The 23,919-nt window shown below is 47.2% G+C and overlaps 2 protein-coding genes across 3 annotated transcripts in view; both read left to right on the top strand.

The window, feature by feature from the left end:
* The first annotated feature begins 1,441 nt into the window (after nt 1-1,441).
* On the top strand, nt 1,442-2,715 carry LOC147456055 (MFS-type transporter clz9-like). The gene is made up of 2 exons (XM_086513799.1): nt 1,442-2,527; nt 2,629-2,715. Exons 1-2 carry the CDS (start codon nt 1,442-1,444, stop codon nt 2,713-2,715), a joined length of 1,173 nt encoding a protein of 390 aa, XP_086369925.1.
* Nucleotides 2,716-5,120: 2,405 nt separating this feature from the next.
* The window catches only part of DIM1A (Ribosomal RNA adenine dimethylase family protein), a 53,447-nt gene continuing 34,648 nt past the window's right edge, over nt 5,121-23,919 (top strand). Inside the window, exons 1-2 of one of the 2 annotated variants that reach the window (XM_086514632.1) lie at nt 5,121-5,516; nt 9,469-9,834. In XM_086514632.1, coding sequence (XP_086370758.1) covers nt 5,214-5,516; nt 9,469-9,834 — 669 coding nt within the window. In that variant the 5' untranslated portion in view covers nt 5,121-5,213. The remainder of the gene's footprint in view (nt 5,517-9,468; nt 9,835-23,919) is intronic. The other variant, XM_086514633.1, reaches the window with a different exon arrangement.

The following is a 23,919-nucleotide window of genomic DNA, read 5'->3' on the forward strand; positions in this document are numbered from 1 at the left end:
CATTAACGAGGTAAAAGCAAATCAGCAATCATGAATACCATACTCTAAACTAGACTACCTCCGTCTTAAGACTTGATCCTCTTATCTCATTATTTCAAGCATGTACACACATTGAATGCAGATTCAAACCAAATTCCAAATTCCACCAATGGCAAACAGCCTGTCGGATTCATCCAGATTAAAGGCACTTGAACGGCTCAGATTTTATTAAGATAAACATAGATTTGATAAATACATTAGAATGCGTAGAGCATGGATTAACAGCAACGTTAATCAGCAGCACTTAATCACACCATTTTTCAACACTACAGATCAACCCCAGCTCACTCTCAAATACACTACCAAACCCATCCTTCATCAACACTGCAAAACATCCTATTAGGCACTACCCTCTTTTCTGCAGATTTTATCAGGCACTACTCTCTTTTCTTTGAGAGATTATAATCACCTTCAGATTTAAAGTCCAATACAAAATGTGCCTTGATGGCCTGGACAGCTCCATGTGAGTGCAAGAAATGCTTGCTTGAGAGGCACCCAGGACTTGCAAACCTACTATGCACATCCATGCTGCTCCATCGCAATGGCGGACGAGTTTGTTGCTGTGGTCGTGTCCACGTGAAACCCCCATTCATGTGCTTAGTGCCTAGAAAGCAAGCTGAGTTTGTAACCCCAAAGACCCAACCTCCACCACTGCTACAAAAAAGACCAACAAGCCCTGAAGAACTTCCTCCTCCGGTGCCCAAGAAAAAGTTTTCAATTAAGGAGTACGAGAAGCTTCTATAGAGATTTGAGGACTAAGAGGTAAATTGCAGACAGATTCTTTTTGTTTTCTTTCCAAACAGCATCTTTAGCAATTTTTTGTAATAATTAAGACAGGTCTTCTTGTCTATGTAGACTATGGTGAAAAGAGGGATGAGAACCAGAAAGACTACAACAGGCAAAACCACAAAAAAAAAACCAATGTCCAAGCATCTCTCCCTCCTCCAAAGTCGGCTTGAAAAACAGGAAATAAAGAAGCTACAGCAAGGTTTCTAAATCAAGCGCTCCACTTGCAATTCAAACCAGAGTCAGATTTTGCAAATAAGTGACTTCAAAGCCAGACACACAAACCTAGGAGCCTCCCATAGTCAATGAAGACAAAGCAAGTAAAAAGGCAAAGAAACCAGTGTAGCGCAGTACATTATCATGGACAGAAGAGGACATGGCCAAGGCTTTGACAGCTCGTGAAGAGGGCCTTTCTTTGCAGAAATGTTCTGTTCAATTTGGCATAAGCAAATCCGCTATAGCAAGCTGGGAAGAGGGAAGAACGTGCAAGAAACGACGAGGACCTGAGACCATGCTCAATTTAGAAGAAGAAAAAGCTTTGCTATAGTGGATATTTTTCAAGTGCGATTCATGACACGGTGTATCTATAATCGATGTGAAGTTAAAGGTTGCAGAAATGTGTCAAACGAGGCACACACTTTTCAGTAATGGAATTCCAAGAAAAAGCTGGTGGCAAGGTTTTCGAAAGCGACATCCTGAGTTAGTTTTCCGAATTTCAGAAGGGTTAGAACAAACAAGAGCCACAAAGTTTCGACCTGAGATTGTGAAGACACTACATGATAACCTTAAAAAGCTTTATGATGCGAATAAATATCCACCATCACACATTTGGAATGCGGATGAGACAGGGTTTCAAGGTTCAAGAGACAAAGGAATCAAATTACTTGCAAGAAAGGGAACAAAGTCAGTTTATGGTATTACATGCAATTCAAGAGAATGGATGACTGTTTTGTGCTGTGTAAATGCTGCTGGACAATCAATCCCATCATACTACATTTTCAAAGGCAGCAAAATAGGAAGCAATTACATTCAACATTGTGAACCAGGTGCAACAATGGCAATGCAACGGAAGGCATGGATGACGGGAGAGCTATTTCAAGCATGGTTGGATCACTTAATAAAGTCAATCAATGAACATATGGGATTTGAGCATAGACATTTGCTGATTTTGGATGGACACGGAAGCCATGTGTCCTTGGAGGTGGTTGCCAAGGCTTATGACTTAGGTATTGACATTGTTACTTTACCTGCACATACGTCTCATAAGTTACAACCTTTAGATGTGTCAGTCTTCAAGTCTCTAAAGGCCAACTTTCATAAGGAGCGAGCTATATGGCAACAAAAGACAACAAGCTCTCAGGCCAGTAAAGGTGAACTTGCCACAATTGCATCCAAAGCTTTGACATTATCATTTACAGCAGAGAACATCAAGGCGGGATTTAGGGCCACAGGAATATGGCCACATGATGCTAATGCAGTGACATTTGAAGGTATGCCATGCAATCACATTGAAATAATCGAGGAGAACATCAATGAGGTGGGTGATGAGTCTCAACTGCCTAACACTCCAACTTCAAACATTCCAGAGAATTTAACATCAACTTCAATCGTAGCAAATACTTTACCTTCTATTGAAGGTGAATTGCCAACTATGGAAGGTGAGGCAGTTGATGCTTTGAAGGCCATGGCAGCTAATAATGAGGTTCAGATTCCTACTGTGGATGATGTTGAAAGCGAAGACATCATATTAAATCTTTCACGAGAAGAACTTTTCAGCTTTGATGATCCCATAAATGATGATAGTTTTTCACTACAATTCCCATCAGAAGGCCAAGGACAAGAAAGCACACAAAGAAAAGAAGGCTGCAACAACATGCAAGGGACAATTGAACATACAAATGGAGCAAACAATCTAGCATTATTGAATTTTCAGCAAGAAAACATGAATCCATCCTCATGCACACAACCATCATATGAGCAGAACAGAATAATTAATCTCTTGAGAGTGCCTATGACAGAAGTATGTGTAAGGCGAGCACCAAGAGAAGCCTTTGTGGATTACACAAACAGTTTGATCATCACATCATCTCAGTATGTTGAAAGCATGAAAGCAAAGAATGCAAAAAAAGAGGAGATCAGCAAAGCAAGAGAAGAGCGAAAAGTAGAAAAGGATAAGAAGCGGCTACAATCTCTTGCTGGGAAAGAGGAGCGCTGTCAACGGACAGCATATGCAGCCAAGGCTAAGCTAACTAGAAAGGACTGGGAGATACAACAACAACTCTTTGAGAAGCGGTTGCGGTCGATACTTTGGGAGAATGGTTCACTTAAAGGTGTCCTCATCAAGTCTCTCCACCAAGATCAACCATATCAAGCATTGGCAAGGAAGTTGTGCTTGGAGAAACTATGAAGATCTCGACATAAATTGCAATAAGCCTCTCAGTGTGACAATTTGTGAATCAACAAAAACATCAGATCTTGCTTATCCCACCCTACTTTTTGTTAGGAATGCCTTCTTTTTACAACTTTTCCCTTTATATCCACAACAATGCCATGTTTTGTAATATCTTGAAACCACAAGTGTACCTACCCTAACTGCTCTTACCTTCATAGAGTTAATTTTTCCTCTCTTTTAATTTGTTAGCGGTGAGTAAACAAATGTAGTCAAACAATGCAGACATCAAACACCTTTTTGCAAGTATGTGACATACAAAACAAACATATATGAATCGAGACCAAACAAGCGCCAAATTCATGTGACTTACAAACTTTAATTGACGTATTGAAACATAGCTAAGTGAGCAGTAGTCATGATTGCTGAGTGAGAACCATTGCAGTGAAGCTATCTCACCTGAAAAAGACCAAAGTAGCGACACCATCAACACTTTAGATCTCCGTTTTCACCATTTTGAAAATCAGTATGTCTAGAGGAACTTGTTGGTATCCACGTATCCACGGATGTGTTGACAAATAGAAAACAACAAACACACTTACTTAGACACCTAAGCCCTTCAAGAAAGCATTCATAAATTTACAACCAGTGGCCTGAAGTCCTGCATACTTGGATACACAATGACTTACTCAGGGCTTGAGGAGCTGTCATTCTTTTGTGGTGATCTGTCGTGAGAAGCCTCTTCACAAAGTCCCTTGCTTCAGGTGACAAGATGGGCCATGGTGCTTCATCGAAACTTGGCTCATACTTCAAAACAAATCTAAAGATACCAGATTCTGTACGTGCCCAAAATGGGCGGATGCCACATAGTAATATGTACGTAATTACTCCAATGCTCTCCGCTTCGATACTATAGGATCTATGCAGAACTTCTGGAGCAACGTAATAAGCACTTCAACTATGTCGTTTAGCCTCTCATCTGCAACAACAAGAACCATCCTCAGAGTACTTTCCACCTCTGCCATGTAAAGCCACCAACATCAGACATTGTGCGCAGAGTATGAAGAACGGTGTGTGTGTGTGTGTGTGTGTGTGTGTGTGTGTGTGTGTGTGTGTGTGTGAGAGAGAGAGAGAGAGAGAGAGAGAGAGAGAGAGAGAGAGAGAGAGAGAGAGAGAGAGAATCTTACCCGAGATGGAGTCGACAAATCTGCCTCTAACGAAGAGCTGAGTGTGTTTAACCTCGATGGGAATAACGCCTGCCATGCAAGTATGCGGGTAGAGGGATCTCGCAGGTGAAGCTCAACTTACTTGCGTGCAACGTCCTCTACATTTTGTAGCACAGAAAACAGTCCTCACGTCTTCTGCAACATATTACAGAAGCAAGGAATACAAAAACAAAAACATATTACAAAAGCAAGGAATGCAACATATTACAAATGCTACATCCAGGAAAAGCTCGCCGCCTGAGAGCCTGTGCAAGTCCGTTGGAGATGGCCATGATGCCTTTGAAGCTGTTTGGAGATGATGACGAATGTGAAATAGGGGGCGCCTTTCCTGCCCGCTCCAAACTGCAGGAAATTCCCCACAAAAAACGATGCGTGTGTAGCTCACATCTAGACTGACGGAGAGCTCATACAGAGCATCACCAGTTCTTCAATTGGTGATAAGCCATGTTGTACGTGACGAAGTCGCGTTTTGGAAAAGACTTTTTGACCCATTCTCACTGAAGAGCAACGCTTGGTGATTGGACAACTTTAGGATCAGAAAGGGCTTATCCTTGGCACGTGGCAGGGGTGGATATTGTAGCTTTATTGGTACCAAAAATTGTAACACTATAAATAAAAAAACTGGAAAAAAGAGGGGAAAATGGAGCCCATAACCTAGTTTTTTTAATTGCCACATACAGAAGGGCCTATAGCGACCCTGTTTGAGCAGTGCTTTGAATATCTCCTCTACCATAATTCCAGTCGCGTTCAGATTGTGTGGGGAAGGCACCGCGATGGCGGGCGGGAAGGCAAAGAAAACTGCGGCACAAAGGCACGCTGGAGGAGTGGGGGGAGTCCAATTTCAGAAGGCGAAGGGGCAGCATATTCTTAAGAACCCGCTTGTGGTGCAGAGCATCGTGCAGAAGGCCGGCCTCAAGAGCACCGATGTGGTCCTCGAAATTGGTCCCGGTACTGGTAACCTCACCCTCAAGCTTCTCGAAGTTGCTAAGAGAGTTATTGCTGTTGAGCTAGACCCTCGCATGGTTCTGGAGCTTCAGCGCCGTGTTCAGGGCACGCCCTTTGCCACCAAGCTGCAGGTTTGTAGCTTATCTATCTCTCCATGCTTGGTGGTTCGGCTTGTGTGTTCTTGATTTTTTATGAGCACGTAAAGTACTTGTGTCCAAGGGCAGAAAATGATAAAAGGTTAAGAACCACAATTTTTTGTTTCTTGTTTGAGATTGCACATAACCCAAGACCACTTGGGCATGCCCATCATAGAAACACGGTACGGGGAACGGGGTCGGGGCCTGGTTGAGACGACAAAAGTTAGGGAATGGGGTTGAGGTCCAAAACGGCATTTTTTTTTCCATTTTTTCTCAATTTTTTTGAGCTGTGCGTATGTACTATAGTGCTCAGACCACTTTGAGCAATGAATTGCACCAAAAAAGACAAGAAACATGACTCATAATAGAAAAACACACCAAGAAAATATCGATGGCATGATGGCAAATATATTACATGCCCCAAGGGCTCACAATGGCAAGTGATTAAGAGGCAAAATAAGACTAAAGCCTAACTAGAGAGGGGTTGAGACATGAGCTCACAATGGCGTACCACAAAAGTGCTTGCTTCATGAGAAGGCGGAATATGAAACTCCACATTGTGAAAGTCAAAGTCATCAAGGTTGAGTACAAGAGCCCATACTGCTTGTGAGAGGCCTTGTCCTCTGAATGCTAATTGGTCGAAGGAAGTTATCTTCTTTGTCTGTTCCTTGCAAAGCATCTGCAAGTTAGCGCCCACAAACACTAAGTTATCGGCCCTTTGGATCCCAAGACGATTTCTCTTCCTAGAGGCAATGTGGTTGTACACACTCCAAAGTTACTCCAAGCAATTGGAGTTGACGGTTTGGCAAAGAACTCGAATGACAAACCGCTGCAACTCAAGGCTCTCGGGTCCAATGATCTCAATCGTCGTCGCCCATTTGGTCGCAAGTACGTCTCCATTGTGAGATGCATCATGAGAGCCGATGAAGTACATCTTCCCTCAAGAATAGGCCACCACTGTCACAAGCTATTGACTTGTCAAGCCATTGAAGACCTTAGCCGACTCGCAGATCTGGATCGAGAGGCCTAAACCCTAAGGAGCAACAATAGAAGAAGTAGAAGCAGCAGAAGAAGTTTACCGACTTATTAAGTCTTGCCAAGTGGCCTAGTACAACTTATGGGACGTCGTTCGATGGGGCCTAGGTGACCCAAAGAACAATAAAATAAAGAAGTATCGTCAACATCACGTGAAAGATGATGACGTGGTAGTTGTATGGACGCCCATGCACTAGCAGTGCCATGTGGTAACCTGTATGGACTTTGTAATAAACTTGGGCATCCTGAGTCTAGGTTCTGTTGCGACACAATAGAGATTCACTTAAAACACTTCACAATTAATGAGTGGACACGGCCCGATGTAGTTGTGTGCCAAGAGAGATTGGCCCTAAAGATTGACGTGCTTTTCGATATTTGAGCAAAGTACAACTCCTGCGGGTCTTAAGCTCTCAGACTGCGTTTAGATGTTTTGAGAAGTGAGGCCCTTGGGCTCCTCATAAACTTACAAGGGATGCCAAAGGCGGAGCCCTAAAAGCAGGTAAACTCAAAAGCATTAATCCCAAAATCAATTGGTCAAAAATCTGCCAGCAAAGAGCATTAGTGCAATTTGCGAAATTTTGTACAATTCTGCCACGTCAACACTCAGTGCGAAAAGCGGGACTCCGTACAGGCTGCCTCGTCAGCAATTAGCGCGTTTCACGGGCGTCAGTACAACTGCCACGTTAGCGCGCCGTACAACTTGTCAGCGCTATTTGCGAACGTCTGTACTGTTTGCCACGCCATCAAACTGTTGTGTGTGTGTCCGAATGGCACTGCCACAACTTCAATTTGTGACATACCCCCTCCTTGATTGAATTGTAATTGCCCTCGATTACGCTTGCAAAACAGACAGGCCATAAACCATTTCAGTAGACATCGACTCTAAGAACTAGTACACTCGACACGACACATCTAGCACTTGTACAGAGACGACAATCATATCACTGTACTTGACATCACATGACTAATCAATCACAGCGAAATTCATTTCAAATCTCAGATCATGACTGCCAGCAACGTATTTAGTAACTACATCTAGAACATACTGGCATTCTAATAAAGAAACTCGGTTTCTTTATCAGATGCTGGCGGATATTCTCTCTCCAGCCCCTTCCTTGAAAGGAAAATCTTGCGACCTGTCGCGAGAGAGAGAGAGAGAGAGAGAGAGAGAGAGAGAGAGAGAGAGAGAGAGAGAGAGATTCCATTATCGTCCTCGAAGGTCAGATATGACCTATGGGACCAAGAAAACGTGTACAATAGAGGCTCCTCTATCTAAGAGGGTACAATGTCCGCAGTGATACATATAGATATGTGGGGAGAGCGGCTAAGGGGGTGTGATACAACAAAATTGCAACAAATGTTGCCTATGGGGGCAGGAGGTGGCTAAGGGGGAGGAGAGGGATTGCGGGTGGGTTTCTGTGTCCGAAACTTTTCGATGATGGCTCTGCCACCACGATAGACAGCGTACTTACCTGCGGCTCGTGCATCTCGTACCTTCTGCAGCTCTTGCTTCTTTATCTTGAGTTGGGGTGGGGTAAGAGCCTCGCTAATCCATATGGTTGTTCCCTTGAGAAGGTGTGTTTGCTTTAAGAGTGCCATGCGGTCCTCTTTGGTCTTGAAAACAAGGCTTTCTTGGTTGGTGCGGGGATCGCGATCGACGAATTCGATGGTGGGAATGTCAAACTTGACTGGCTCAATAGCCTTGTTGAGCTTGGTTAGGGTAGTAGGGAAGTCATCACTCTCCTCCCACCAAGAGGAGGGCAATCCATTGATGCGTACAGTCGACGCAAGGCCTTCCCGATGACGGCGTTCTTGTAGGCATTCCTCCACTTTGAAGGGGATGGTGGCAGCATTTGCTTGGATTTGGGTGGCTAATGAAGCCACATTCTGGGTGAATGTGCGCTCAGCTTCTTTGGCATTTGCTTGAATGCGGTCAGTGTCCGCTAGCTTCTGTGATTCGAGCAGTTGGAGGTGCTCTTCGAGGGCAGCAAGCCGCAGTTTGAGTTCGTCGTTCTCATTCTTCAACTCCTTGACTTGGGCTTGGAGGTGGTCAAGCGGGTCTACCTTGGGGGTAGCCATGAAAGAGCGGGTTTTTCTCGGTGTTGAGGATGTGCCATCGTTGTTCTTGCAATCTCTAGTTTTGACCATCATTCCTGGGTGGGAACTGCTGTCAGCTGAGGCACTGAGAACGTGGGAATTGCTGTCAGCTGAGGCACTGAGAACTCAGTATGTAGGCTGTTGAATCTGTTGCTCTGAGTAGAGTCGCAGGGTCGACGGTCACAGGGTCGGAGTCGTGGCAGGCTTTAGGTCGCAGGAATGCACTGAGAGAACTCAGTCTGTCGAGTCGGTTGCTGTGAGTAGTCGAGTCGGTTGCTGTAAGTAGTGTCGCGGCAGGCTTTAGGGGCGGGGCTATGGCTCATGGCCTCCCATAGGGCAGCCCCTTGCCCACGGGAGACAGAGAAGGCAGCGGCGAGCTGCTGTGTTAGGGTTACGAGCGAGCTGCTGTGTTAGAGAGAGAGAGAGAGAGAGAGAGAGAGAGAGAGAGAGAGAGAGAGAGAGAGAGAGAGAGAGAGAGAGAGAGAGAGAGAGATGCTTCTATCGGTGGGAAGGACCTGGAAAGACACAGAGAGAGCCCAGGGACTTCGTCAGCTGCCCCTCGCCATTTGAACCGCCTCACCCTTTGAAATGCCTTCCTTGCGTCCCCCATGGCTTGCACCTCCAGTTGGCAGTCTTGCACGTCGACAAACCTCGCATCATTTCAAGATTCTAACTTGTTCTACGACTTTTTTAAAAACGTCCAAACATACTTGCATGTTTCTATTTCACACTAACCAGGGTTTTGCTGCCACGACCAAGGGCAATTGCCCACTTGCCCATTTGCTTTTCATGACCAATTGCCATTTTCTTTCAGATTGTCGTGCCCTTAATTCCAGTCGCGTTCAGGTTGTGTGGGGAAGGCACCGCGATGGCGGGCGGGAAGGCAAAGAAAACGAGGGTAGCTGCCGCACAAAGGCACGCTGGAGGAGTGGGGGGAATCCAATTTCAGAAGGCGAAGGGGCAGCACATTCTTAAGAACCCGCTTGTGGTGCAGAGCATCGTGCAGAAGGCCGGCCTCAAGAGCACCGACGTGGTCGTGGAAATTGGTCCCGGTACTGGTAACCTCACCCTCAAGCTTCTCGAAGTTGCTAAGAGAGTTATTGCCGTTGAGCTAGACCCTCGCATGGTTCTGGAGCTTCAGCGCAGTGTTCAGGGCACTCCCTTTGCCACCAAGCTGCAGGTTTGTAGCTTATCTATCTCTCCATGCTTGATGGTTCGGCTTGTGTCTTCTTGATTTTTTATGAGCACGTAAAGTACTTGTGTGCAAGGGCAGAAAATGATAAGAGGTTGCACATGGGTAGACTGACATGCTTGCATAGCCAATGTGTGTCTTGGGCTGGCCACTCACTTGCATGGCTTAGAGAGAGGGATATAGTCATTTTTCATTGGGATTCGGCAATGAAGATTAAACTTTAAAGCAAAGCTAAAAGGTATCTCACATTCCCATCGGTGTTAAGTCTTCTCTCTCTCTCTCTCTCTCTCTCTCTCTCTCTCTCTCTCTCCTTCACTGATATAACTTTCACTCACAAGTATCGTTTTCTCTTCTCTCTAGTCTATTGCACATTTCTCTCATGAAGCGCATTGAGCACTCATCTTGAGCATTCAGCGTCTTAATGGTCATTATATATAAAAGAACCACATAATTTTTTTTTCTTGTTTGAGATTGCACATAACCCAAGACCACTTGGGCATGCCCATCATAGAAACACGGTACGGGGAACGGGGTCGGGGCCTGGTTGAGACGACAAAAGTTAGGGAATGGGGTTGAGGCCCAAAACGACATTTTTTTTTCCATTTTTTCTCAATTTTTTGGAGCTATGCGTATGTACCATAGTGCTCAGACCACTTTGAGCAATGAATTGCACCAAAAAAGACAAGAAACATGGCTCATAATAGAAAAACACGCCAAGAAAATATCGATGGCATTATGGCAAGTATAGTACATGCCCCAAGGGCTCAAAATGGCAAGTGATTAAGAGGCAAAATAAGGCTAAAGCCTAACTAGAGAGGGGTTGAGACATGAGCTCACAATGGCGTACCACAAAAGTGCTTGCTTCACGAGAAGGCGGAATATGAAACTCCACATCGTGAAAGTCAAAGTCATCAAGGCTCAGAACAAGAGCCCATACTGCTTGTGAGAGGCCTTGTCCTCTGAATGCTAATTGGTCGAAGGGATTTATCTTCTTTTTCTCTTCCTTGCAAAGCATCTGCAAGTTAGCGCCCACAAACACTAAGTTATCGGCCCTTTGGATCCCAAGACGATTTCTCTTCCTAGAGGCAATGTGGTTGTACACACTCGAAAGTTACTCCAAGCAATTGGAGCTCACGGTTTGGCAAAGAACTCGAATGACAAACCACTGCAACTCAAGGCTCTCGGGTCCAATGATATCAATCGTCGTCGCCCATATGGTCGCAAGCACGTCTCCATTGTGAGATGCATCATGAGAGCCGATGAAGTACATCTTCCCTCAAGAATAGGCCACCACTGTCACAAGCTATTGACTTGTCAAGCCATTGAAGACCTTAGCCGACTCGCAGATCTGGATCGAGAGGCCTAAACCCTAAGGAGCAACAATAGAAGACTTATTAAGTGTTGCCACGTGGCCTAGTACAACTTAAGGGACGTCGTTCGATGGGGCCTAGGTGACCCAAAGAACAATAAAATAAAGAAGTATCCTCAACATCACGTGAAAGATGACGACGTGGTAGTTGTACGGACGCCCATGCACTAGCAGTGCCATGTGGTAACTTGTATGGACTTTGTAATAAACTTGGGCATCCCAAGTCTAGGTTCTGTCGCGACACGATAGAGATTCACTTAAAACACTTCACAATTAATGAGTGGACACGGCCCGATGTAGTTGTGTGCCAAGAGAGATTGGCCCTAAAGATTGACGCGCTTTTCGATATTTGAGCAAAGTACAACTCCCACCAGTCTTAAGCTCTCAGACTCTGCGTCTAGATGTTTTGAGAAGTGAGGCCCTTGGGCTCCTCATAAACTTACAAGGGATGCCAAAGGCGGAGCCCTAAAAGCAGGTAAACTCAAAAGCATTAATCCCAAAATCAATTGGTCAAAAATCTGCCAGCAAAGAGCATTAGTGCAATTTGCGAAATTTTGTACAATTCTGCCACGTCAACACTCAGTGCGAAAAGCGGGACTCCGTACAGGCTGCCTCGTCAGCAATTAGCGCGTTTCACGGGCGTCAGTACAACTGCCACGTTAGCGCGCCGTACAACTTGTCAGCGCTATTTGCGAACGTCTGTACTGTTTGCCACGCCATCAAACTGTTGTCTGCGTGTCCGGATGGCGCTGCCACATCTTCAATTTGTGACATACCCCCTCCTTGAAAGAATTGTAATCGCCCTGGATTACGCTTGCAAAATAGACAGGCCATAAATCATTTAAGCAGACATCGACTCTAAGAACTAGTACACTCGACACGACACATCTAGCACTTGTACAGAGACGACAGTCATATCAATGCACTTGACATCACATGACAAATCAATCACAACGAAATTCATTTCAAATCTCAGACCATGACTGCCAACAACGTATTTAGTAACTACATCTAGAACATACTGGCATTCTAATAAAGAAACTCGGTTTCTTTATGTTAGGTGCAGCGGAATGAATGTTGTAGTTTCTCAAGATTAGTGATCTTTATTGCTCAAGGTTCCTTTTAGTTCTTAGCGAAAGAGAGAGCTTTCCGTCTTATGGAGAGTGCTATGATCACAACACAAAGTGAGTGGACACTGTGCGTGCAAGTAAATGAGATTGAGAGAAGGAGAGAGAAGAGATACGACACCCGTGAGGTTGTAAAACCCTCCTCTGAAGGCCCCACTCTGGTCGGCGAGAGTGGTCTACTTTGATTGCACAAAGGTGTACAATGCTAATGCAATGGGACTATGCCGAAGACGACGACGGCGACTTGGGCTGAAATCTGAGATCTTCTATTGGCTGAATTTCGTGGTTGTCTTGATGGCTGAAAATGACTGGTTTCCTGCTGTTTTCATGGCTGGAAACGAATGGTTCTTGTCGGGGTCCTGTTGATGATGAAAACGCTGCACTGTTGCCAAAACTTGGTTGCGTTTTTATGGGCTAACTTCTCTGCTATCAAACCCTGTCAATGGCTGCGTTTTGCAAGGCCAAAGGCTAATGAAAAACGCTGGATCTGGCAGTGAATTCCCTGCTGAAAAACGCTGATAAAACGCTGAGTCTTGCTGGTTGTCTAGTGTCAGTAAAAACGCTATGGCTGGGCTGATTCTGTCGCGGGAAAAATGCCAGGCAAGTGGTTGTATGGCGATGGGCTGAATCTCGGACGTTGTGGGAGACAACGCCAAGGCTGATGTAGCAAAACGCTACTGATGGTGGTCTTGTTGGCTCCAAAACGCTAGGCTCTGGAGGGTACTGCTGAGAAGGGACCTGTTGAGCGGGAAGCTCCTGCTGCCTCTTCTGCTGTGGAGTGGTAACTTGGGTTTGCTTATATATTAACTTACCCAATTTGCCCTACTGACTACCCAACAAAAGTCACTTATTAGAAAAACACACCAAGAAAATTTCGATGGCATTATGGCAAATATAGTACATGCCCCAAGGGCTCAAAATGGCAAGTGATTAAGAGGCAAAATAAGGCTAAAGACTAACTAGAGAGGGGTTGAGACTTGAGCTCACAATGGCGTACCACAAAAGTGCTTGCTTCATGAGAAGGCGGAATATGAAACTCCACATCGTGAAAGTCAAAGTTATCAAGGCTGAGAACAAGAGCCCATACTGCTTGTGAGAGGCCTTGTCCTCTGAATGCTAATTGGTCGAAGGGATTTATCTTCTTTGTCTGTTCCTTGCAAAGCATCTGCAAGTTAGCGTCCACATACACTAAATTATCGGCCCTATGGATCCCAAGACGATTTCTCTTCCTAGAGGCAATGTGGTTGTACACACTCCAAAGTTACTCCAAGAAAATATCGATGGCATTATGGCAAATATAGAACATGCCCCAAGGGCTCAAAATGGCAAGTGATTAAGAGGCAAAATAAGGCTAAAGCCTAACTAGAGAGGGGTTGAGACTTGAGCTCACAATGGCGTACCACAAAAGTGCTTGCTTATGAGAAGGCGGAATATGAAACTCCATTTCATGAAAGTCAAAGTTATCAAGGCTGAGAACAAGAGTCCAGACTGCTTGTGAGAGGCCTTGTCCTCTGAATGCTAATTGGTCGATGGGATTTATCTTCTTTGTCTGTTCCTTGCAAAGCATCTGCAAGTTAGCGTCCACAAACACTAAATTATCGGCCCTATGGATCCCAAGACGATTTCTCTTCCTAGAGGCAATGTGGTTGTACACACTCCAAAGTTACTCCAAGCAATTGGAGCTCACGGTTTGGCAAAGAACTCGAATGACAAACCGCTGCAACTCAAGGCTCTCGAGTCCAACGATCTCAATTGTCATTGCCCATTTGGTCGCAAGCACGTCTCCGTTGTCAGATGCATCATGAGAGCCGATCAAGTACATCTTCTCTCAAGAATAGGCCACCATTGTCACAAGCTATTGACTTGTCAAGCCATTGAAGACCTTAGCCGACTCGTAGATCTCGATCGAGAGGCCTAAACCCTAAGGAGCAACAACACAAGAAGTAGAAGCAGCAGAAGTAGTTTACCGACTTATTAAGTAGTTTACCGACTTATTAAGTCTTGCCAAGTGGCCTAGTACAACTTATGGGTCGTCGTTCGATGGGGCCTAGGTGACCCAAAGAACAATAAAATAAAGCAGTATCCTCAATATCACTTGAAAGATGATGACGTGGTAGTTGTACGGACGCCCATGCACTAGCAGTGCCATGTGGTAACCTGTATGGACTTTGTAACAAACTTGGGCATCCCAAGTCTAGGTTTTGTTGCGACACAATAGAGATTCACTTAAAACACTTCACAATTAATGAGTGGACACGGCCCGATGTAGTTGTGTGCCAAGAGAGATTGGCCCTAAAGACTGACGCGCCTTTCGATATTTGAGCAAAGTACAACTCCTGCGGGTCTTAAGCTCTCAGACTCTGCATCTAGATGTTTTGAGAAGTGAGGCCCTTGGGCTCCTTATAAACTTACCAAGGGATGCCAAAAGCGAAGCCCTAAAAGCAGGTAAACTCAAAAGCATTAACCCCAAAATCAATTTGTCAAAAATCTGCCAGCTAAAAGCATTAGTGCAATTTGCGAAATTCTATACAATTCTGCCACGTCAACAGTCAGCGCGAAAAGCGGGACTGCGTACAGTTGCGACGTCAGCAATCAGCACGTTTCACGTGCGTCAGTACAGCTGTCACGTTAGCACGTCGTACAGCCTGTCAGCGCCATTTGCAAACGTCTGTACTGTTTGCCACGTCATCAAACTGTTGTGTGTGTGTCCGGATGGCACTGCCACATCTTCAATTTGTGACATACCCCCTCTTTGAAAGAATTGTAATCGCCCTTGATTACGCTTGCAAAACAGACCATTTCAGCAGACACCGACTTTAAGAACTATTGCACTAGACACGACACATCTAGCACTTGTACAGAGACGACAGTCATATTACTGCACTTGACATCAGATGACAAATCAATCACAGCGAAATTCATTTCAAATCTCAGACCATGACTGCCAGCAACGTCTTTAATAACTTAGTGGTGCCCACCCTTTGGACCTCAGGGGGATGTGAACCGAGGGGTCTCTCTCCCAGCCCCCGCGGGAGGGAGTATTTAGGGGACCCTACATGAAAAGTACAATCATATATATAAACGCTTTTCCTTTCTAGCGCTCATTCGTTCAAACTCTCCTATTCTCAAAGCTATCTATTCTCTCAAAGCTTACTATACTCTCAAAGCGAACTATACTCTCAAAGCGATGACGAACTTGTGCTCAGTGAGTGCTACAAGCACCCTGCGTGCTCTTACTGGAAGGAATGAACTCCAGAGACAAACTTGGACAAGGCCTATTGAGAGGAACGAACCTCAAAGGCTAACAAGTATGGTACCCAGGAGGCACGAACCTCGGGAACAATGAGGTGTGCCAGCTCTTACCTTGCGAAGCGCCTCAAGCAGGGGGAACGAGTCACTGCATGAGGTGGGGGAATTTACCTTGCGAAGCACCCCAAGCAGGGGGAACGAAGCACTGCATGGGGTGGGGGAATTTACCAGGGCCTCGAATGGGGGGATTGGACCCCCCATGCTTGGGGTGGATAGACCACCCCGTGAGGCCCATGCTAGTGACATCAGGAGAACGGAACGAGTGTGCATGACACGTCTGACACTGGCAACGTTGAAAAGGGGAGTTGCCTCTGGTGAGTTCGGTTTAGCATGTGTTTGGGGAGCGGACAATCATAGTGTTTGCAGCTTTTGGATGCAGTTGGAGAATGCGAGAGTGGGAGCTAGTGTGATCAAAGTTAGTAAAGTTACCAGCATGTGCTCTAGGAATGTACGCTTTGATCTCTATACCCACTCTGTTAGTGCAGCTGAAGCGCTCGTAGGTAAGCTAGTGGCAGAACAGCGCTTCAGCAGATGGAGGAGCAGAATGTCGAGACCGTACCGAAACCGGGCTCGTAGACCAAGCTCTTCCTCCGCCACCAGGGAGCAGTCCGTCAATCACGTTAAGGTAACCACCTTCAACGTTAACGGCCTTAGAAACAAAAGGAGCGAGCTTGGATCGTTGATTGGAACCGGTAAATGGAACATTGTCGGGGTGCAAGAGACCCGAATGTTTCAAGGATGTTGGCCTCTTAGGCTCCCCGGTCATGTGGTCTTTAATGCCCTAGGCACCGCGAAACCAGGAGAACGCGGTATGGCGTCTCTAGTCGCAAACGAGCTCAGACACTTTGAGCTCAAATTTTCTTCCCCAAATCAAATTTTTATACAATTTTTCCCCAAAGGTTCAGGGGCTTGGATACATGGAAATGTGTACATTCCGCAGCGCCAGTTGGGCGAAGCCAGGATAGTCGCTTTGAAGACCCTTGCCCGAACGTTGGGGGCCATCTCAAACAAAAACCTACCGGTAATTGTTGGAGGTGACTTCAACATGAAGACGGGGGCACTGAAGAAGTGGCTACTGAGACGCGGGAGAGGATTTGAGAGCCTAAAGGTTCGAGGCTCGAACCTCACGTACCATTCCAGGTGGGGGAAGGGAAAGTCGGACATCGATCACTTTATCCTGAACAAGTCCGCTTCGAGTCAACTTCTCAACAATACAGTACAGAGGGGGATAGACTTGTCGGACCACTGGCCACTAGTGTGCCACCTACACTCTGTGGAGTCGGGAGTAGCAAGGAGTGGTATGCTTGGTGGAAGCATATGAAAGCCGTTCTAGGGGGGAGCAGAAAAGGAGGGCCCGCTCAACCCCTAAGAGACCAGAACGGCGAGCTGCAGGCGGACGAAGAGAAGATCCGAGACATTTGGAAGGATCATGCTTCTCGCGTCTTCGCCGATCCCTCCGGGCATAGCAAGGACCCAGAACACTGGCACAACCATGCTGTGCGACTTTGGCCTAGAATAGAGGGCATCAATGACTCTATTAGGTGGACTGAAGTTCGGGAGGTATGTCGCAAGATCAAGCGACATAAAGCAGCTGGGATAGATGGCATTCCCCCTGAATTTTTCAAGATCCTTATGCAAGATAAGGGAACTAGAGAGGATCGATTTAAACCAAATACAGACATGGAAAGAGCAGTGTTCAAACTGCTATGTACTTGGTTTGATTCAGGGAAGTTGCCGGAGGCATCATCTACCTCGGTAGTGGTGTATATCCCGAAGAAGGGTGATCTTTCTAATCCGGACAACTACAGAGGGATATCTCTTATTCCAATCTCTCTGAAGCTCTTGACCTCACTCGTGATCAATAGGATCTCAGTGAAACTTGAGGAAAGGAACTTCTTCTTGCGTGGTCAAGCCGGATTTCGGACTCAGGAGGAGTGTGTGGCACAAGTGATTGCCTTGAAGGAGATTGTGCTCAGACGGAAGGTTGTTAAGAAACCGACGTTTGCGGCATATATTGACTTTGAAAAGGCGTACGATACAGTGCCACACGAGGTGCTCTTTTTAAAGATGGAAGCCATAGGGATTGGAGGTCGTTGCTTGAATTTCTTTCGAGCCTTGTACCAATCTTCCAAGGTCAGAGTGCGGGTGGGAGCGAAGTTGAGTGAGGAGGTCCAAATCGCCCGTGGCGTGCGTCAAGGGTGTCCCGCGTCGCCTACTCTCTTTAATATATTCATTAATGACATCCTGGATGAGAGTGCGACTGACCTTGGGGTGGCTATTCCAGGCCTACTCCTGAAGATCCAGGGCTTGCTTTTTGCAGATGATTTAGTTTTATTTGCGGAGTCTAAGGAGGAGTTGCAGTTTAGATAGATTGCATAGTTGGGCGGAGAAGTGGGGGATGAAGTTTGGCATAAAGAAATGCCAGGCGACCGTGTTCAACGGGGACCTTGAGGAACTTATTGCCTTCAAGCCTCACATCGGACCTGAGGAGATTCAGGTAGCTTCGGAGTATAGATACTTGGGCATATTAATAGACAGTGAAGTCTCGATCGATACTATCCTTAAAGATAGGATTGAAAGTGCACATAAGTCTCTGTATGCCCATAAACATCTTCTGTACTCTAAGAAAATTCCGATGTGGTCAAGGTTGGCCTTTCTCAAGGCGTGCGTCTTCCCAGTGGCGACTTATGGAGCGGAGATTATGGGTTCACATGACATGAGGAAGTTGAACCCATTAGAGACGCTTATAGCAACTGGAATGAGGTGGGTAGTCGGTAAGGCCGCGAAGTCGAGTTCTGTGGCAGCAGCAACTCTTCACCGGGAGTTAGGGCTCCCCCCCCCGTACCAGCTTACTGTGCAAGACAGAGGGTACGAGCTTTTACCAAATACGCAGGTCTAAAGACTTGGGTTGCAGATTTGGTTAACAATATACCAGACTGGAACCAATTCAAGAAGTGGACTTGGTGTAAAAGGACAAAGTTTTGGGGGGAGAGGTATATCAACGGCGCTTCTGTTGAAACCGCAAAACAGGAGAGCTGGAAGCTTTGGGAACACTCACATCAATGTGTCTCCCTTGATCCTTATATCGAGAGGAAGTATGAGGACACGCGTGGATACCTCTTTAGGCAGAGCATTGGGAAGAACCCCGGTGGGATGGAGGAGAAAGTCTTGTTACTAGCAAGAGTGGATGGCTTAATGCTTAAGGATAAGATTGAACGGGCACAGTCGAGGACTTGCCCGTTGTGCGGAATGGAAGAAGGTTCAAGGTCACTTACGCACCTGTTGGTACAGTGCCCTGAACTGGACAATCTCAGAAGCTCAATACGACCCTGTTTGGAACATGCTAGACGGCTGCTAAACAATCCTAGCGGTGAAGATACCGAAGTGTTACTCCTGGGAGGGGAGATTAGCGGAAAGCGATTGCCAGGTTGGGTTGTCCCTCGTGGGGCCCATAATGGTCGTCGTGGACCGCAGCTGAGGAGTGCCTATGCGGATAACGTTGCAGCATTCCTCTGCGGGGCCGTACCGCGATACTACAATGCTCTGGCCCATGAGGGTGTTTGAAGCTCGTAGGGCTTGTAGTTATTGCGTACGGTGCGGTCTCGCCTAACATGGTCCTGGGGCTTTCCGAGCGGGCCTCGGTGACCATGGTTGGCCGGATCGGGATGCCTCCTTTGAGCCGACGCCCACTTTGGGTATGGCAGTCCTACCGGACATCCGCTGGACGGGGGCCTTTTTCTACCAGGCGAAAATCCTGGAGTACCTGGGCAGGATTCAACACGGTCTGTGAGTTACAAGGGTCTGTCCCTCTCTCTCAGCCTTGGTCCTTAAATGCATCATTGAATTCGTTTGGTTACTCCCCCGAGGGGGAAACCTGCTTCCATTCCCCGTTGACATGCCACGATACGGCATGGAGGCGCTTTTCCCCTTGTCGGCAAGTCCGCAAGATAACTTGTCTTTGACTCGTTTGCGTGCACGCGAAGCAAAGGCAGTTCCTTGCTGGCTTGCCGGCTCTAGCCCAAAAAAGTAAAAAGTAAAAAAGTAGCAGCCAAAGCTACTTTGCCGTCCGTACCCAAATTGGATGCATGTAAGATGGATGTGAATTGCAGGCTGTTCCTTGATGACAATCGATGGAATACTCTGCTGCACCTCGAGCATGAGGACGGACGTCCGACCCAACAGTGTTACGATAAGTTTGTTTCCGTTGCTACAACGATAGCTAAGGAGGCTGGAGCTCTTTCCACGAAGCCCCCGCCGAGGCGAAGGTCAGGTTGTCGACTCGAACCTCGGGCTCGGAGACTCATTAATGCGCGCCGGAAAGCTTGGAATAAGGTGAGGAACAAATCTGTGAACACTAGGGCTGGCCGGCAAGCGGTTAGAGAGTACAAGGCAATAGCACTTTGTGCGAAGGCCGCTGTCCGTGACAGTAACAAAAGATCCTTCGAGCGCTTCGTGGAAAAAGGGAATGAGCTCTTGAGGGAGGGGCAAATGAAGAAATTCTTTACCCACCTCAAGAAAATTGTTGGGAAGGGGCAAGGAACTATTGCCAATCAACCTTTGAACGCAAATGGAGAGTTAGTAACGGATCCGGAGAGGCAATTACAAGTATGGGAGGGTCATCACTCCAAGGTATTCGCCGATACGGACGGTACCAGCAAGGACCCCCTTGTATGGTATGGCAAACACGTGCGCATTTGGCCTGGTATGCCTGAAGTGTGTGACCCGTTGAACTGGTATGAAGTACGGGAGGCTTGTCGGCGGTTGAAGAGGCACAAGGCAGCGGGTGGGGACGGCTTACCACCCGAATTTTTCAAGCTGCTTGTGAAAGACAAGGGTCTTAGGTCGGATCCGCGTAAGCCATGCTCGGAGATGGGCAAGGCTTACTTGCACATGATTGAGGGTATTTACGACACCGGAGACATCACGGCCGGCGCTAGCGACGCAGTGATTGTGTCAATCCCCAAGAAAGGTGACTTGACAAACATTGATAACTATCGCGGGATCGCGTTAATCTCCGTTGCCATAAAAGTCCTCACTACGGTCGTGATTAGGCGGATCACTAAGATACTTGAAAAGAGGAACAACTTCAATCTCGGCCAAGCAGGATTCCGTACTAATGAGGAATGCATAGGACAAGTCGCATGTCTGAAGGAGATCGTGAAACTCCGTCATAAGGATGGGAAACCAACCTATGCGGCCTACATTGATTTCAAGAAGGCGTACGACACAGTACCGCACCAGGCGTTGTTCCTAAAGCTCGCTACGGCTGGCCTGTAGGGTCGAGCGCTTAGATTTTTCCAAGCACTCTACAGGTCCACCTCTGTTAAAGTCCGACACATGGAACAACTGTCGGATTCGATCCCGATGCAGCGAGGAGTCCGGCAAGGATGCCCGGGATCGCCTTGTCTATTCAATATATATATTAACGATATTTTAGACGCAGGTGGGGAAACATGGGGCCTGGAAGTACCTAACTTTCTCAAGAGAATTAAAGGACTCCTTTTTGCCGACGACCTGGTTCTACTTGCTGACTCTCCTGAACGCCTACAAACGAGCCTTGACAAGGTGAGTGAGTGGGCAAAGACCTGGGGCATGACCTTTGGAATTGACAAATGCATGGTCACGGTGTTCCACGGAGACTTGCAGGATCTCTCTATGAGGAGGAACACCGAGACCTGCAGGATCTCTCTATGAGGATCTTTATTTTGGGTGGTGAGATGGTTGCAGTAGGTGAAAAGTACGAGTACCTTGGCATCGACGTAGACTCGACCTTCTCCATTGAACGCGTCGTCAAAGAGCGAACGGACAAGGGGAGGAAAAGCCTCTTCGCATGCCAGCACCTACTTGCAAATCAAATCATCCCTATATGGTCTCGACTGACTGTTTTTAAGGCGTGCGTATATCCAGTGATTTGTTATGGCGCGGAAATTATGGGAGCCCACGATCAACGTGCCCTTCACTCTTTGCAGCGCCTCGTCGCCACCGGGATGCGAATGTTACTCGGTAAGGGAGCAAGGTCTACCTCTGTAGGGACGGCAACTCTCCATCACGAGTTTAACATACCACCCGTACCTGCCTTCTGTGGGGGACAACGAGCAAGGGCATTTGACAAATACCGCTCGGTTTCATCTACCTGGATAGGCTCCTTGGTAAACAAAAGGCCTAAGAACCAACCGTTCAAGAAGTGGACTTGGACGACAAGAACCCAGAACTGGATGAATAAGTATATCCCAGCTGCTGACTTCAGCTCAGTACGCTACCACGCATGGGACAAGTGGGACGAGAGGCATTCGTGCCTGGCGTTGGAGCCCTATAAGGAGGCCGGCTATGAACAAACACGTGGATACCTGCTGCAACTCAATAGGAGCACTATAGTAAATACGAAGGAGGAGAGAATGCTGGCTCTCGCGAGAGTAGGTGCTAGGTGGGCTCAAACTGGCTGATAGTTATATGCGCGGACACAACATTTGCACACTGTGCTCCCAGTTAGAGGGTCGATCGCTCACGCATTTGCTGATGGACTGCCCGGCGACTGAAGATTCTAGGGGGAGATGGCTAAACCGATTCAACTCCTCTTTCAACGATCTCGACCCTTCGTTGGACCCTGAAGAAAGGACCGTTATCCTCCTTGGTGGGGAGGCTCGCGGGAAGCGGCTGCCTTTTTGGGTACGTCGTGATCCGCACTCGAGGGACGGAACCGAAGGGCACGTGCCTGTGGTGAAGTTCCTCGGTGAAGTTATACCCCGGTACTTGGGTGCTCTGCATAGGCGGATGGGGAGATAATGCTCCCCTTCCTATGCTATATTGAATCCGATCTTTTCCGGGGGAAATGACGTAATTCTCCCCAAGCGAAGCCAGATGAGCTACAAGAGAGCGCCCAAAGTGCCATTCCCCCCCGGGGGGGTTAACTTCACCTAAAAGGGGGTTGGGAGGTGCACAGGGAGACATCACCAACCTCAATGGACGCCACGTGTGAGCCGATGCCCTTCCAAGCGGGTATGGCATTTCCTAGGGGAAAACCGTCGGGTTTCAAAGGCAGTTTAGTGAGGTGAGCGATAAGTTACCTAGAGGAGGCAACTCCAAAGGGAAGACCGAAGCAAGTCCCGCAGTGCCTGGGCCTCTGAACAGAGGTACTTGGTCGTTGTCACGCCCACCGAAATGGGTCTCTCAAGGGAGCAGTCATCACCCTAAGAGTGTAGATAATTCTGGCCTCTCGAGTCCAGAGGAAACTAGTGACAAAAGCGTCTGCCTTCGGTTTCTCGGGGCATAGTCCTAGTCGTTCTTCTTGTCCGCTTTTATGGTGGATGAGGGGAGCGGCCGAGCTTGCTCTGCCCGACTCCGAAAACAAAACAAAAAAAGTAACTACATCTAGAACATACTGGCATTCTAATAAAGAAACTCGGTTTCTTTATCGGATGCTGGCGGATATTCTCTCTCCACTCCCTATCTTGCGACGTGGAGAGAGAGAGAGAGAGAGAGAGAGAGAGAGAGAGAGAGAGAGAGAGAGAGAGAGAGAGAGAGAGAGAGAGAGAGAGAGAGAGAGAGAGAGACCCCCTCATTGTGGCTGGGAAGGCCTCTTTGACCAGAGCACTCTCTTATTAGTTCGTTTGGACACCATGCTATTCACAGTTGATACTGCCAACTCTCAGGGGATTCATGCTCGATTAACATACGCTGCCACTTCTCCATTACTTATCTCCTCCGGCGCCCGATGGGAGGCCATACGAGTAGTTGGCTCACGCGGGAAGCGTTGTTGTGTTGACCCCCGTTTTACTTCCGCTGACGCTGCACTTTGGAGGCTTTGGGTGTGGGAGGGCCGTGCCCTATCGTAGCTTTACTGGGACCCAGGAGAGTGGCATTGGCCTCACTGAGATCCCACAGGTGCACCTGTATCCTTCTTTGAGTACATTGTCCGGATTGGCAGATTAGCATTCATGAGACAGCAACCACAGCAGCCTACTCGTATGCGTTTTTGGTTACATTCAGGCCTCTCTCATGCCTATCTGCAGCAGTTTTGGTTCACGATCTGGGATTTACATGTTGCTCGTCGTATTTCCTTTTTCATGTGGATGATTGCTCATGCGGGACTACCAGTTGGGACTTGGCTAGCTACTATGGGACACGATCCGTTATGTACTCGCTGCCCTTTGCGCCAACTTGAGTCACCTGCTCACTGTCTTTGGTCATGCTCAGCTTCCCATGTAGTGTGGCTTGCAGTTTGCTGTCTACTCAGCAGATCAGGTGTTCAGCATGGATTTCTTACTTGGG

Source organism: Adiantum capillus-veneris, chromosome 6 (genome assembly GCF_014529385.1).
Source record: "Adiantum capillus-veneris isolate H3 chromosome 6, ASM1452938v2, whole genome shotgun sequence".
NCBI lineage: Eukaryota > Viridiplantae > Streptophyta > Polypodiopsida > Polypodiales > Pteridaceae > Adiantum > Adiantum capillus-veneris.